This window comes from Pleurodeles waltl, chromosome 7 (assembly GCF_031143425.1).
Source record: "Pleurodeles waltl isolate 20211129_DDA chromosome 7, aPleWal1.hap1.20221129, whole genome shotgun sequence".
Classification (NCBI taxonomy): domain Eukaryota; kingdom Metazoa; phylum Chordata; class Amphibia; order Caudata; family Salamandridae; genus Pleurodeles; species Pleurodeles waltl.
This window is the reverse complement of record NC_090446.1, coordinates 936,993,380-937,010,909: the sequence shown is the minus strand read 5'-3', so window position 1 is coordinate 937,010,909 and position 17,530 is coordinate 936,993,380. Positions and strand designations below refer to the sequence as shown.

Below are 17,530 nucleotides of genomic sequence, written 5' to 3'. Positions count from 1 at the left end.
CTCCACGCATCTCAGTTACTTTACAATTGTAAACGGTGGATACCCAAAAGCAGTAAAGTTATTCTAAAGTGTAAAAATGAATGTACTTGTAGTAAATGTACACATATAAATGTAGGTTTGTGAATAAGGCCCATGGTGTTTAGCTGTTACAATAGTCTCCAATTACTGGGGACAGATACATAACAGGATACACTGGCCATCATGTCTTGAATATCTAGCACTTACACCATTGATGAAATGCGTAGGAACAGCAGAAGACCAAACAGACTTACCAGAGATAGAAGAAAAACAAATGTTTATGTTTATTAGGGCAGCTGTGTATTTTGCTTTCTCTTTCAGTCAAGCTGAAAAACTATTGTTGACTTTCTAACTCGTACTAAAACTGTATATTGTCCTGGCTGTTGTGGGATCTGTAATTGGTTGTCCATGGTAAGAACTAAAGCTCATCATGGGAGATAGCAACAGATATCCAGTGTCCTGTAACGTCCTCATTCCCAGCTAGTTGTGTGGCGAGAGTTCTCCTGGGCGCTCCCAGGTCACAATATCATCTGCTAACCTTGGTAACATGGTCAGAAGAGGCATGAGCCTCACACTGGTTCTGCTCAGTGTGTTTATGTGTTACTGAAAAACACTTGTTATGATGCAGTCCCATGTCAACAAATTGAGTGGAGGTAAAAATGTTAGTGCTGCACAAAAGTGCCAATGCTTGTGATAACAGTGGCCAGACTACTTTCTGGAGAAGGGAGTCTGTGCCTTATGAATCCTGGTCCCTTAACTGGAATACCCAGATGATTTAAAGAGAATGGGTTACATCAGGGATTGTTTTACTCTGGGATGGAGTAGGGTGAGTTTTATCACCGCTGGTTATTAGACCTGAAGGCATGAAGGAGAGGCGAGTTTTGTTCACTTTTATGAAGGATAGTAGGGATGTAAGATGTTTAAGTTTGAAAGAATTTGGTCACCATTCAAAATGTATATTAAGAGGGACTGGGACCTGGTGAACACGTCTAGGACTATGCTGCCTCTCCAACAGTGACCTCAACAGGGGGGCATCTGATGGTGATGATACTGACCAATCGTGTATTGTTTTTGCAATGTGACTGCCTAACAGTGGCCCATTGGATTGCTGATTTTATTCATGCTTCATGAGGCCTTGTCCCATGTCCTGTGCTGCCAATGTGACATCAATAATTTTGCTTTGAATTGTGAACACCCTGGATCTCATTCAATACTCAAAAATAAAGGTTAACAAATATTTTTAATTTAATATAGTCAAAACAATTAAATACTTAAATCAAAACTAAGAGAACATTGCTGTTGCATTTTCATATTTTTTAATAGAGAGTGAAGGACATTTATTTCCAAGGGCTTCATCATCTATGAAAGACCAGTAAGAGCGAATTTATGTTTCACAACCCATGTGGGTATTCACCCTGGGAAATGATAGTTCAGTCATTATATGTTTTGGTTTTCCAGAACAAAGATGCTTGTGAGTATTACATGGATGCCTAAAATTGACGCGGTTCTGGTTTTCCAGAATGAGGGTACTCCTGGGTGATACATGGGTGTCTGAAATGGATGTAGTGCTTCTTCCAGAATGGAGGGTGCGTGCTACACAGAGGTCTGAATTTATTTTTAGTTTTCCCATGTGTTTGAAATGAAGATGGGATTCGATGAGGAGTCGATTTAGCTGGAAGATAGTGAGCGGAATGCAATCCTGCCACCTGAGGCTATTGATTTGGTCAACCTCGTGTGGCGAAACTGGCAAACAATACAGAGGCTTCCATCTCTACTACGGGGTGGTCCAGTGGGTTGGCACAGGGGCACAAAGCTGGTAACCTCTAGGGCTGAATGAATACAGCAATTGGCACTGAGACGGGAAGCCTGTGATTTCTATTACTAGATCTGCAAAAGAAATAGACTGGGATAGCGAGCCTTTCACTTCTAGCACTGGGTGGCTAAGGAGATTGGTACGGGGATAAAAGGCTCTCACCTCTGGGGCTAGGTGGCTATGGAGACCGGCACAGACACAGAACGCCTGTCCCTCAGCCCTAGAACTGGATGGCTGAGAGTACTGGCCTGCCATCCAGGGTACCGACCTGGATGGCTAAGGTGGTTGTTAAGGAGCTGGTTACCTCTAGAACTGCATGGTGTGGCGCAGGGGTATGAAGCATGTCGTGACTTACACTGGATGTCTAAGGGGGCTGGCCTGGAGAAGCCAAGCCCTTCACCTCTGTGCTTGATGGCCCAGGAGAGTAGCAGGGGGATACAAGGCAAGTCACTCTGGTCAGGAGCACCTCTGGGAAGGGGCACAGGGAACACAACATTGGCCGTGTATAATACAGGGAAAATCCCAGTCGGATGAGGGCATCTTTAGCAGATGGATGGGCTGAGATGCCCAGCTAAGCCTGGCACAAGGACACACAACCTTTTGTCTGTAGCAATGCTGGGTTCGTTTGAGAACCATTATAAACTGAAGCATAAAACCTAGTTTTGTCTCATAAAATGATTTTGCCCAGCTCGCTGATAATGAATGTAAGGTGCAGGCGGTATTACCCATACAACACTGCAGGCTGAGCACAAATGGAACACATTTCTGTTGTCAAACACGAACTCTGCATTGAAAAGCAGACAAGTGCTTAAAATGGAGTTAATTGAAGGTAGAGAGCATGGAAGTGACAGGGCTGGGCAGGCCTGCTATTCACAGAGAAGAAAGACCCCATTACCATGGCAACGAGGGGCCGCATCTGCATACACAGCAGGGGAGATAAGGAGCACAGCCAGCAGCAATATACAGGAAGATGCATAATAGCATGTTGCGGTGAGGGTAGAGGGTGCCCCATTCAACTAGTCCCCTCCCCCAAGGCCTCATCTCTTGGCAAAGCAGGTAGCTGTCGCCGTAGTCAGTGACGCAAGGAAGGGGCCCAGGGCACAATTTACATGACGCATATATTTCAGACTGAGTTAACTAGATTAAAAACTAACAGCAACTTCTGGCATTGAAAGGAAGCCGCGAAAACCTAAAACGTGTGACAGTTATCTTTCACACAACATTACAAGTGATGTTATCCCATAATGAGTAGTATTCAGGTGAACCGGCGGTGCTTGATATCTTTGGGATGCAGACACCTTAAAGTCTAAGGTATTCAAAATAAATCATAGAAGGAGCGAAAATGTGTATAAATACATATGCAATAGGGTGGTGAAACGCCAATAGCATACAATAGTCGTCTCTCGCTGAGGACCGTTAGGCGTATTGTGTAACAGTGTTATTTATCTATCATTCTGTGTATACATAATTTATGGTGCGCCATTTTTCTATTGCAATTCTTTATTATTTTGCTGTGACAGAAGTACAGAAAGGATTCGAATACTGGTCACAATATAAAGCAAAACTACAACAGCAACCAAAATTCAAGCATTACTTCAGTGATCATACCATGATACCACGAGGGGCGACCGAAATAAGCGTAACAGTCAGGAGGGAGGCGTATGAACAGACAAGGAACATGAAAAACAATGAAACTGCAAATGAGAAGGTAAAAACACAAAAATGGAGGTTGAGGGTGATCCCCCCTTAGTAGGGAGCAGAGGTAAATCCACCCCTAGACCTGCCCGGTCTTACCATGGTGGCGCTTGTAATAGCGCATACACCAGTGGTTCCAGGCACCCTGCCAGCCGTTCAACATGGAGCCCTCTATGGGAGAACGAGGAGCGAGGAACAGGTGCTCAACAGGGCAAAACAATATGCCATGCCAGTATCCAGAATAGTATCAGCAGAGGACTATAGGATGAGTCAGGGACGCTTAGATACCAAGGGCAGAATGGTCATGTGAGTTGCAAGCCCACAGTAGATAGGTTCAGTGGTACCGTCATCCCTTGAGGAATGGGCCCCTGATCTCTTTAAAGGTCTGCAGCTTGCCATTTAGCTTGGAAATTATTAAGAGTGCAAAGTCATACATTCTTTCCAGTCCAGACTGCAATAGGGAGTGTGGGTGTGTTCCAGCGATGCAAGATCGCCATCTTTGCCATGCCAAGGACAGTCGAGAGCCATCTATTGATGTATTACGTCATGGAGGAGAGGTCCAAGATATCGTGTAGTAGGACCAAGCATCACTCGTAGCTCTCCCTTCAAGTGGTCCCAGATCTGTTCCCAGAAGTCTTGTTGCATGTTGCATTCCCATAATACATTACCTATGTCACAGTCTAGCTCTCCATATCTCCAACACCAAGAATACGTGCTGATATGGGCTTTGCATAGTTTCACCAGTATACAATGCCAGTGGTGGTGGATTTTGAAATAGCGATACTTTACCCATACTTTAGCCGTGCCCCCCACAACCCCATGGTGCCCTTGTTATATTTTCAACTTTTATGGCACAATAACATAAAAGTGATTCCTTAAGTCCTGAGGTGCTGCTGCAGTTTCTATTCGACTTTCATCCATATTGATATATTTATATATATACTTATTCAGTAGTTAGGCAATAACCAATATTTTCACTAATCTCTCAGGGCATAAATCTCGTTGTTGGGCTAAAAAGCCCACCCCCTCCACAATATTCTCATAAAACTCAGAAGCATTTGCTTATATCTACCCTTGAGAAATGCACTCTAGGGCAGTGGTTGAACTGCATTAAAAAAAAGTCTGGGAACTGTGATCCTAAGTCCGGTGGGGGCGGGGTCAGTGAGCATAGGGGCAGGATCAAAGGCGTGGCTAAAAATAAAGTATTCTGAACCTATTTTGTTGGTCTTTCACCATCAAGTAACTGCATATACAAGCTGCATGCATCTTAAATGAAAAATAAATGCAAGTTAAACTAATAAGTAAGAGATGCACTCTTTTATGCAAAACCTCTATTGGTCATTGTGATGACTTCAGATATATGAGTGTGAGCAGAGAGCCATAGAACTGAATTGAATTCTGGCCGGTGCAACGGGGAAGAGGGACCTGTGGGTTTCTAGTGTTACGAGGTCCCAGCCTGTGACAGAAAGCACTGTGAACATGTACACCATTACACACAGTATATAATAGGCTGCCACAAACTTTAAAAAAAAAGATTAGGGTTTAAGATGAAAAAAAGGACTTCACAAAATAGTTTTGAATAATATGCAGACTGTACTTATTGCAAACATTTTCTAACTGTCCCTTAAAGGACGTACATTACAGCTCGTGAGGTCACCGTACATTTCGCTCTACTTCAGCTGAGAAATCTCAAATGTCAGAATTAACCGTCCTAGGGCAGTTGCCATTTAACATAAAGTAGGGGAACTATTTTTGTCAAATTAAAAAAGTATGGGCACGTCATGCCCCTCAGATCCCGCCCACTTTGACCTCTGATCTAGGGGCAAATATACCTGAGTGTACATGAGAAAAATATTTAGAATTCCCTAGATTAGCCACAGTTATAATTAATGAAGATTCCCTTGCTGCCTAAATCGCCGCAGGGAACTCCTGCAATTAAAGAATTAGACTGCATGGAATGACAAATAACTCTGTGTACCCAGCTTTTTCAGGCGATATTCCGCATGGAAGTCTCGATTCCATGATGTTTCACACAGGAATTCACCACCTGCTCAGAGCAGATGGTAAATGTCTGCGAGATCTTCTGGATGGGGTGGTGACTGAAGGAGGAGGATGGCAAGGGCTGAAGAAAAAAGAGAAAGATATCCTCTTGAACAGGAGTCCATATAATGCACCTTGGATGAGGGTTGACGATAGCTGACAAACAGGTCTGGGCTGTAATGAACCCATTTCCAAAAGCAATTTCATCTCCTGGAATACCCAGCGGGTAAAACCAGGTCTAGTGTTCCCACACCGAAGAAACCCAGGAGCAGCACAGCGGGCTACTTATAATTGTGAGGACCAGAATTCAACTTTTAAGTGGACCCAAGTGTCGTATGCTCAGGTTTAAGAAATTCCTATGGTCCACAGGCAGAAAAATTACCTGTTCTGAAAGTATTGCATATATGCTTATCCAGTGCTTACTTTGAGCTGAAGAAAGGTGGTGGTGGCCACCAGCACTTATTTTAGGGGACTGGCACATATCTTTCTGCCTCAGACATTTACTGAGAGCAAGAGAGGGAAAAACAAACAAAGCGGAAAGACAGAAGAAGAGAAAGATGGAAAAAGTGTTACAAAGGGAGATAGGAGAGGCAGGCAAGACTGGGATAAAGGGGGCAGAGAGTGTTTGGCAGTGGATTAAACAGGCCTGAGGTGGATCTAAAACTACCAGCCTTTGGCATTTATATCACAAACATTTAATAGCACCAACCACAGGCTTCTGAGAAGAGCTTTGGGCTACAGTACTCATTCTTTTATAAATTAACTACTGTTCTCATCCACATCTCCTGTAGTATCTCTCCAAGCTACACACATTTGTCTTCAGTGACAAAATAAACATGACATCCTAAGAAGACAGCAAAGCCATGTGAGTGTGAGTTGTGGCTTTAAAAGCGGGTGCTATCTCAATATGTTTCTATTGATAATGATATTAAACTAGGCTGTGGTTTATTATTTGCACATATTTCAGAATCCAGTCCTCTGATTTGACGATGAGAGGTGAAGGCTCCACCCCCATCTAGGAGTTCACGAGTACCAGACGGTTGTTGAAAAAAATGACTTGATGATGTTCTGTTGTGTACATTTTTTAAAATATGTGTTTACCTTTTCTGCAACACTGGCCTCAGTTATGATCTTTGTAGAGGTGCATGAGATGGAATTTCTACTCATTGTCCGAGTTGATTACCAGCCCAACGTCCAGCTTCTAATGACTGATTTAGGTTACTATGTAGTTAATGGTGTATAGTGGGACCTCCTGACGATAACATGGAGGGTCCCCTGGTTTCACTGAAGACATCTAATATGAATAGGTGGATATCAATGAATAGCTGCAGGGATAACACCCCAGATATGTGAGGTTGACTAATTTATTTTGCTTGTCTGAGTTATTGGGTCTGAGGCACATTGTATGTCCTGAACTGGCTTCCTTACTTCTAACAGTTTTCAAGCAAGACACCTATAGTGGCGAGTGTCCACATTTCAAGCTGACATGCCTCATAGTGTATGCCTATGTTATAATTATTAGTCTGCACAACACATTTTGTTTACTTCTTGGATAATTAGCAAGGTCGGAAATTGAATGATTCTCATGATGTGAAAGCCAAAATGGACACTTACTGTCACCCAGTCATATTGCATATAGGTAAGGTAGGAATTCATTGGCCTCATTACTCTGGAGCCTGGATGCAAGGATTAGCAGCACATTCTCGGGCATTCTTGCTCATTAGACCAGGTTTCTCATCAATCACAAACAGAAATCTGGGCCCTACACCGATAAACATGCATACAAGGATGGAGATAGTTTACCGTAATTCCTTGAAGGGGTCTGCTCTAACATTTGGCGTTTCTATGGATTTCGGGAACACAGCGCCTTCAGCCCCTGAAAGATAAAAGAAAAGGAGGAATACGTGAGAAACTAAAAGAGAGGTATGGGGTGTGAGAGAGGGAGCTGGGCCTTGGAGGACCACAAGAGAGGGCAGTGAGAGATGGAGAACCGATGATCCGTAGTACCGATGACCTTTAGTGGAGAGATGAGCTTTGGAGAGGCAGCTAGAGGGGCAGTGAGAGAGGGTGGGTCCTTGATTTTTGTTGGAGAGAGGGAGATGGGCTAGTGAGCCCTAGAGGATACAATGTTTGGGGGAGGTCTCATGGATTGTAGTGGAGTGAGGATATGGACTTTGGAGGGACTGCTAGAGAGGGGTGGTCCATGATTTGCAGTGGAGAGGGGGCAGTGAGAGTGGGAGATCCTGTGATCTGTAGTGGAGGAGGATGATGGCCTGGGGCTGAGGCTCTACAGTGTACCTGGTACAGGGAGATCACATGATTTGCACTGGCCAGAGGGAGATAAATTTGGAGAGGCAGCTAATGAGAAGGACGCCCCACAATGGTCACTGAAGAGATGAGCTGGGCTTTGGAGATGCAGCGAGAAGGAGTGTGAGTCTCCCTGACTTTTGTGACTAGAGTACCACGTGCCCTACAGCAAAGGTGAACGTTGAGCCATATTCATGACTTTAAGAAAAGAATAGCGTTTGCATCAAAGGTACAACACACAATAGGAAGAACAGTGAAATGAGCTATAAACAGCTCTGGAGTGATTGCCATGTTACCCCATTCAACGGGCTGGTGTGTGTTCACAAGCTGTTGTCACAGAGTTCAATGTACTATATTATGAAATTTTATCATGGATGGAAAGGCCTGGGGAGAGGGAGAAGCGTAGGGAGAAGGTACAGGAAGGGTTCAGGAATTAGGTTCCCTGGGCCTGAGATGGGAGAGAGGCCTCGAGAGACCGAATGTGTCATTTGAAGGGGAGATCTCAAGAGTAAGGCTGGAAAGAGAGGCGTCACGAAGAATATTCTTCTAAAAAAAAGCACTGGATTACTGTGCTCAGTGTAACCATTTCTTGCTTCTAATTTTATTGCGGTGTTTGAAAATAAATGCTGAATTTAAATCTAGATTCACTTTGAAACGTAATTACATCGCACGACTTTAAAGATTCATATTATAATTTGAGTATTTTCTTTGCCCTTAGGCGAAACATTGGTCATTGAAATTCTGATACAACTTGATTTATAGTGACGTATGTGTCATTATAATTTAAGGAACTTTTTTGAATTTGTCCCCTAATGGAAGGCAGGTTAGACTATGCAGCTCAATTATTAAAAATACTGATTGTATAGCAATTTGTCGAAGCAGAAAAAGTTGATATAAAGATATCTACAGGTATAATTCAGTTGAAAGGTTTGCCAGTAATTGAATGTGATGTCACAAATAAATGGTATCGTAAACTTTCTGGCTGTTGGTATGATTGACTGTTCAAAGATATTTTATAGTATTATGTTGCTGGCGTTCAGAAGTTGTGTTCAAAATAAGAACATTCCGATTGTGATTGCAGGTTCGAAGACAGAACTAGCCACCGAAGGCCATTAGACACTACTCCCCATTAGAGCCATTAATTAATTATTCAATGAACCGGACCTCTGAGATATAGCCTAGGAATCTGTTGGCCGATCCCTGTGTTTACAGAACACTTCCAGGAGCTTAATATATATAAAAAAAAAATACATCGTAGCCACCCTGGAATTCCCTTTGAGAGACTATTTATTACAGATGATCTAGTATAATTTTGCATGTCAATGAGTGAAACCTTAAATATTCTGACTGGTCACAAATTGCTGCATTTGTCAGCGTCTGCAGCATGTGTTGTATCTTGATAGAAATGAATGGTGATGATGATGCAGGAGCGGGTAGAGTGTGATAGGGAGATTTCAGAATTCAGACTTCGCCTGAGCCGGGTTAGGGACATAGAAAACCAGTGGGCGGGAATAGTGCAACAGAGTTCCCGGGAATCAGGCTGGGCTTGACTTGGGACAGAAGCACATAGAGTCAAGGAGAGGAGACAGTGTGAGCGGAGATTCCAGGATTCAGGCACGGAGAAGCAAAGACAGGGCACAAAGAGGCAAAGACAGGGTTCCATTTGATGTTGCTTTTGTTGTTGACCAGGAAGTGCTTTCGAAGCAGTGTTCGGCGCAGTGAACCAGGAGCTGGGAGCTATACGAGAAGCTGGCTGCTCGGGCCGCGACTGTGTCTGCCTACTGCTGCCCTCCTGCTCCATTTAATGCCATGTCCAGAGCAGTGAGCAGCGAGGTCGGGGAGCTCCAGGAGAGGTTGCCCGCTGTGTCCGGAGCAACGAGCAGCTTGCCAGGAGTGTGGCCCGAGAGCGGACCCAGCAGCCTCTATTCTTCATTTGGCTGCTCTGCTCACTTACCCAGCCGCCTACCGCCTTCTTGGCCCGCCAAGATGATTGTTGAGTGGCAGCCTGCTTGGTGGGGTGGGGGGAGGACAGTGTGAAAAGCTCTGCTGATGGCATGCAACCACAACCCAGATCCAGCACTTGGTCCATAATTTTTGAAGCACTTGTCGGACCTCTTCTGAACATTCAGGACACCTGCGTGGATTTCTACAATGAGAGGAATGGTGTCAACATCTGAAATTGAGGAAAGGTGAACAGAGGTAGGGATCCTGCATTGGTGTCCTCCAATAGAAGTGGCCCCTTCAGGAGGGCTGTGCGTTCAGCAGCAGAGGTGGCCACGGGTAGTTCGCGATGCAGGTTGTTGCGCCTCTCCTTTTGCCAATGCTCACCCTCCCTGCTCAACTGAAACGGGTTGTTTACGGGATGTTTTAGAAAAAACGGCAGCTCCTTGCAGTTGCCAGTCTTATCTGGAAGTGAGGATTACCCTACTGTTTGTAAGGAGGCCCACCATTGAAAGCCTCAAAGCTGACATCTTCAGTCTTCATCTTTTGATTGGGCTTGCGCCTGTTGCTCAGCCCTGTGATCTGAATAACCCTACCTACAGCGGGATTCACAGGCAGGTGTTGTGCACAAGTGAGCTGTGGAAGCGCCAATTGACATCGGGCGCCAGGACAGAATTTTTGCTAGCCCTCAGTCGGGTATAGTGACCAAGCTTCTTCATCTGAAGGGGATAAGAAGTCCCTCCCCCTCCAATCTCAAGAATCAGGTTGTGCTTGTGCATTGGAAGTACGCGATGACTGCAAAGAAGCTGAGATCGGGTTGTCTGCCTCCAGGAAGGGCCTTACTCAAAAACTAGAACTAATCCCTTATGTAACAGAGGTATCCTAGTCTCGGCTCTGAAAGGCATAATTCCATTTTTTTTCTCTTTCAGAAAAGGAGAAGCCTCCGTCAGAGGCCTTAGGAATAAACATAAGCATACGTGATGGCTCTAATGGGGCTATGTGGCCTGGAGACCCAAGTGTGCCAAACCCGGAGAGGTGAAACCCATCTGCTAATCTGCGAGTTGGGCAGGGTGAACCCCATGGCTCTCCAAAATTTATCACCAATTTCTAATGTTTGAGATAACCTTGCATTTCCACAAAGGACACATGCATAAAAGTTCCTCCATTGACACTCATGCTCTGTTAAGGTTTATTATTACAAAACACAGGCAGCAGTGGTTTAATATAAAACTGTGATTACTGCAGCGGAGTCCACAAACTGAGCCTTGCAGATACTATATTGTCGCCTTTTGTAAAGACAAGTTATTTTTCTCAGAGCAATTTTTTTCTCTTAAAGGACAGATATAAAGGAGAAAGCAACAATAGGACAAAACAAATCAAAGATTATCTTTGTTGTGTTGAATAATTCCAACTGGCCCAAGTGATGAAGGGTATGTTTGACTGTGAGCAGGGTGGAGAATTAGACACATAGGGGGTCATTCTGACCCTGGCGGTAGACTACCGCCAGGCCAACGACCGCGGATGCACCGCCAACAGGCTGGCGGTGCATCCATGGGCAATCCCGCCGGTTTCCCGCTGCCCTGGGGAATACTCCATGGCGGCGCTTCAGGCAGCGCCGCCATGGGGATTCCGACCCCCTTACCGCCAGCCTGGCTCTGGCGGTTTTGACTGCCAGAACCTGGCTGGCGGTAACGGGTGTCGCGGGGCCCCTGGGGGCCCCTGCAGTGCCCATGCCAATGGCATGGGCACTGCAGGGGCCCCCTAACAGGGCCCCACCAAGATTTTCAGTGTCTGCCAAGCAGACACTGAAAATCGCGAGGGGTGCAACTGCACCCGTCGCACCCCTTCCACTCCGCCGGCTCCATTCGGAGCCGGCATCCTCATGGAAGGGGGTTTCCCGCTGGGCTGGCGGGCGGCCTTCTGGCGGTCGCTGCCAGCCCAGCGGGAAACTCAGAATTACCGCGGCGGTCTTTTGACCACGCAGCGATGTTCTGACGGCGGTACTTTGGCGGGCGGCCTCCGCCGCCCGCCAAAGTCAGAATGAGGCCCATAGTCCTCGTCACTCCAATCCACTCCTGCCACAAATGCATAGACCAATTAAATGCTTCAAGCTCGCTGAAATGTTCATAGGCCCAGGGCAGTGGTAGGGCACGGCACGCGCCTCACATTTCATCTGCACTCATGCTGGTACATGTCATGTTGTTGGTCTGGCATAGACTAGATTCGAGCAGCAACGCATTGTGCTGTCAGGATGCCTGACAAAATATCGGGTTGCAACAAGTGATCTGGAGAAGCAATTTATTCATGAGACACTGACAGAAGAGGAAACAATTGGTATTGCCGAGATGAAGACCTTGAATGATTTCCAGCTCCAATCAAAATGAGGAAATATCCTTTTAATCCAGCCTTGGAATGTGTGTCTCCTAATAAGAACTTGTGTAGACTGGTGCTCTCTGTTTCTGAGCGTTAGAGGTCCTCTCTCACCAAAGCTGGAACCACTTTTAAAGAGCCAGAGGCTGACACCATTAAATGTCAGCTAGGCGAATACCAATGCTACGTAGTCCTGAATCCACATCAAGCCCCTTTATTCCAATAACAGACATGCCCTGTCCCTTTTTCTCACTGTTGCAGGTTCCTACTTTTGCCCTTTGTGATGGTTTTGTGGTCTTCCTCTTCCCCCATCCTTGCTATTGTATTGTAATCGTATTTATATAGCGCTTACTACCCCTGACGAGGCGTTGAATCACTTTTCGGTGAGAAGCACGCTACTCTGGAACCCAACAAGAATTAGTGATGGATTAGTATCGGGAAATAATGAGTACAGTTTTAGTATTATTATGAGTTAATTTGAGCCGTGGATATGAGAGTTTTTTATTTAGATTGACTGGAGTAATGGAGGGGTGGAGGAGGAAAGAAATTCAGAAGTATTAATTGGGAGTATATCCCTCATTTACTCATCCCAAAGGCTTGGGATGAGTAAAGGGGGATGGAGGAGGGAAGAGTATGTGAAAGGGTTTGGGAGAGCATAGTAGCAGGGTGAGATAAATGCGGGAGAATTTAGTAGGGTTGTGTGGGAGGTCACGGTAGTAGAGTGAGGTTTGGTGAGTTAGATGTGGAAGCGGAGGGAAGAGCTTAGACAGAGTTATTTAGGAGATGAAAGTAGTAGAAAGGATTTGGGATGAGTCAAAGTGAGAATGGAGGATAGTTTGATAGAGACATGACGTATCATGATGGGCAGATAAGTGTGATAACATGAGAGCAGGAATTCATAGATATCTAGTAAAACAACCCACCCAGGAGCCCTGCAATGACCTACGAACATGCCAAGCACAGAAACAACATATACACATACATATATATATATATATACATACACACACACACACACAAACACACATGAATACACACAGATATGCACATACAATACATAATTAGAACCATGGGTAAAATATACTTAGTCAAACAGGTTTAAAGAGTGTGTGTGTATTTTATTGTTATGACATAGTAGCGATACATATTTTCTAAAGAACTATACATAACTAGAAATATACACATAATCTGAAAAAAATATTTATCAACATAGGCATATGCAGTCCATAGTTGTTTGAATATGGTGGTTATGAAGGAAAGAGCCAACTCTTGAGTAGTTTTCTGAAGACAAGAAAGTTATTTGTGGCTCTCATAGTTGGGGGTAATGAATTCCATAGTTTGGCTGCTTGAACGGAGAAGGATGTACCACCTATTGTCTTTTTCTTGTATGGTGGTGTTCTAAGGCGGGGTGCCAATCTTGAGCAGAGGTTTCTTTGTTGGATGTATTTGGTTATTTTGTTTCTGATAAAAAGCGGTCCTGTTCCATGTGTAGCTTTGTGGGTGATACAAAGCAGCTTGAAAGTGCATCTTGTGGCAACGGGTAACCAGTGTAGCGCTCTCAAGGCAGGGGAGATGTGGGCTTGCGGCTTTACATGTAATAGTAGCTTGGCTGCGGAATTCTGGATACGTTGTAGTTTTTTCATAATAGAGCGAGATGATCCATGGTAGAGGCCATTGGCATAATCCAGTTTGGATAGTACAAGCAAGATAGTAGCTTGCACCTTGTGTGGAAATCTGAGGTGGGGGAAGATGCGTTGTAAAGTTTTCAAGGTGATGAAGCTTGTTCGTGCTAATTTGTCCACTTGGGCATTCATAGTTAACTTGGAATCCATGGCGATTCCTAGGTTTTTAACTTCCTTGGATAATTGAGGAGGTGGTCCGAGATCATCAGGCCAGAAGCACAGAGGGTCATAAGTATTCCAGTTACCACATATGAGTATTTCTGTTTTGGAGGTATTTAGTTTGAGATGACTCAAGGTCATCCACTGATCAACGGCTCTGAGGCAACTGAAGATTTCTGACTTTTCAATGTTTTCGGGGCATTCTAATTTAAGTAGTATTTGTGTGTCATCTGCATAGTTGTAGCATGTGAGATGGAAATTATTGATCAGTTCTGGTAAAGATATCATGTAGATGTTGAAAAGCAAAGGTGAGATGATTGATCCTTGGGGGACCCCTGCTTTTGTGAGGTAGGGTTCGGACGAGAAGGGGGGCGAGTGGATGATATTAGATCTTTTTTGAAGATATGAAGTAATCCAGTCGAGAGCAATCCCTTGTATGCCGGCTTCGTGGAGTCTTTGAATTAGGGTGTCATGGTCAACCGTATTAAAGGCAGCCGAGATGTCCAAGAGAAGTAGTGCAGCAACTCCATTTCGGTCGACTGTGTTTTTAAGATCATCCCAGATTGCTATGATTGCCGATTCAGTGCTGCTTCCTGGGCGGAATCCAGTTTGGAAGTCTGAAAGTATAGAATTGTCTTCAATGAATTGTGACATCTGGTCGAATGCCCCAAATATTCTATTTGTGTCTTTTTCCCTCTCTTGTTTTTGGGAAATGCCTGAAGAGGAAAAATAAGTGCCTGTCCCCAAAAATAAGTGACAGTGGACCCGCCAGCAACTCCCAGCTGATAGAGGCACTGGCCATGAGTTACCAGAGTAATCCAATAATCTAGGGGTTAAGGAATTCCATGACCATGCCAGTCCAATAAGAAGACATGACACTTTGACATGTCATGCACCCATCAATCCCCAAGGTACAGGTGAAAGAATTTCATGACCGTGGTTATTCAGTCCAAAGATATTGGACTTTAAAGATTTCAAAAGTTCCCTAACCATCATGTATCAGGGGTTTTACTACTCCTGGAGCACCAGTAAATCTCAGATATCCCCCTGAGCTAGTGCTCAACAAATAGCTAAAGAAGCACAAATTCATGAACAATGTCCCAATACTGGACCATTAGGACTGGCTTACTTTTCAGGCCATATTGACCCACTTTGTGCATACTTTTCACAGGATTACTCCATCCCATTTTAGCCTATCACAGACAGATTTATGAACCAGCATCTGAACAAACTGTTAAACAACTCCCAAACTGAAAAAAATGCCCCAACCCTAAATCAAGACCTTTGAATACCCCAAGTACAGTTAGGGCTACTGTTCTTCCGAACATATCGAGCTATTCATTCTCAAGCAAAATCTCTGACTGGGCGCTATTGCTAGTCCATGTGTGGAAATTAGTTTCGCTATACTGCATCTGGTCTCAACCTTCATGCTCACTTTCCTTTACTGCTTGGCCAGCTACCTTAGATATTTAAGGAGACAATGAAGGTGAAATATTATACAAAGTATCCAGCATCGAGGTCAGTATAGAACATGTGCAGTCTCACTTCTGATTCTGTGGTTGGGTAGTCTCCAGGAGCGGGGTCAATGCTTGACAGTCCTTGAAGGGAATTTCAGGCACAAGCATGATGCCGTATTTTGGAAACAATGCAGTCTTTTTAAAAGATGCAACCAACGCACCATACCATTGACGTAGTCGAGCCCACGCAAGACTAGAGAAAATGCAACTTGGACCTGTTGCCAATCGAAGTATATTAAAAGCTTTCTAAAGGGTTTCAATCTATGACAATAGTCTGTAATGATTACATAATGACACTGGAAAAGATAACCCAACAGCACTTTAAAGATTTTTAACAGCTTCACAGATGTGGGACAATCACCCTGCTTATGGAGCCACATGTGAAATATGGAGGCCAGATGACATACAATTACATCTTTGAGGGAATTCAATTTCAAGAAGTTCTTATATCTGTAATAAGCAAGATTGGGAGGCAGTAGCTGGCACATTACCAGATGTGGTATATTTACTCTCAAGGGGAAGCTTCATAGAAACATTAGACAGAGGGCCTGATTTAGATGTTGGCAGACAGGTTACTCTGTCACAACAGTGACAGCTATCCCGTTCGCCAAAATGATATCCAATTATGTCCTATGGGATTTAAATTTCTATGGTACTGTTGTGATGGAGTAATCCGTCTGCCGATATCAAAATCAGGCCCAGAATAATGAGCCATAAAAGCTTAGGATCCAATCAAACAAGAAGCATTGATGATAAAATGGGGGTCCTATGGCCTGCATGGTCAGCCTCTGGTCAGATGCCATGTAAAGAACAGTTGCTGCAGACATTTTAGAAACAATTGAAACCATGGACATGTGAACATTGGATAGACACGTTTCTGTACAAGAAAATGCCCGATTCATAAAACTGAGCTTGGTTCATATGCAGAATTTAGCATAGTTTGGTTAAGTATAAAGTGCATATTGATAAACTATCATTTATTTGAAAATATGAAGAGCTCCTACAGAGGGCTATTTGCATTTTTTAACCCAATATTGCTCTAATTGTCCAAAGTGAATGCCAAGTTGTTCATGGTTATCTGGTCTTATCTTGATTTTGATTCAGCCATCCAGGCACACTCCCTGTTCATACAAATCAACACCACTATCCTCTATTTGCTCCTGCCAGACCCCCTTTTATCATGACAATGTCAAAACCCAGTTTTCCATCACACCATCCACAAACACCCTCCCCCTCTCTTCACCAATCACACACAAACATACAATCCTTACACTCCACTCCAACACACATATTACCTCTTCCAGTGATCAAAATAAACACAAACACCCCTAACTCTCATCCATCCCCTCTTATACACCTCATTTTTTATTTTTTAAAATATTTTATTGGTTTTATATTTCCAATATACGTTATAGGCTGTACAATTGTCGGTAACAGGATCCCCTAAGAAATTAATCAGTGTGAAAAACATATAACAACCCCAAACCCCACACATTAGACACGTCTCGGAACATTACCTATCCTTCAGTAACATTACTTGCTGCAATGGCTGGAAACTTTAGCGTGTGTTAAGTATCAGAGGGGGTGCGCACGCGTGACCAGTGTGGACCCTTTACTGCTGATCCTATATCGCATGTCGCCTGGTAGTGGCCCAGCATGGGCTTGGTGGCAGCGTATGGTGACGGAGGTTAAGTGTTTACCCTACGTGTTATAAATATTCTTGTGCTGGTAGCCTAGTGAGCTGACTGTGCGGGAGGGGGGGGGTTGGTCAAGCCCGTTCTGTAGTGGCAAGCCGCACTCCGAGTCGAGCTTCTGCGGTGGGGTGCGCCGGAGGGTTTGGGCTCTGCTTGTTCAGCCTGTGTGTTCCCCAGTTCATGGGGGCTTATCATCATTTTTGGCCTCAAGTTTGGTTATCAATGTTTCCCAGGCGGCGCACCCTGTGTGTTATTGCCCCTCTCACACCAGCTTCTTTAGTACCTGGTATTCCG

At 44.3% G+C, this 17,530-nt stretch overlaps 1 protein-coding gene across 7 annotated transcripts in view; it reads right to left on the bottom strand.

The window, feature by feature from the left end:
* The window catches only part of SGCD (sarcoglycan delta), a 788,612-nt gene that overhangs the window by 106,776 nt on the left and 664,306 nt on the right, over window positions 1-17,530 (bottom strand). For all 7 annotated transcript variants that reach the window (XM_069199628.1, XM_069199629.1, XM_069199630.1 and 4 more), the window contains one exon: window positions 7,370-7,442. In XM_069199628.1, coding sequence (XP_069055729.1) covers window positions 7,370-7,442 — 73 coding nt within the window. The remainder of the gene's footprint in view (window positions 1-7,369; window positions 7,443-17,530) is intronic.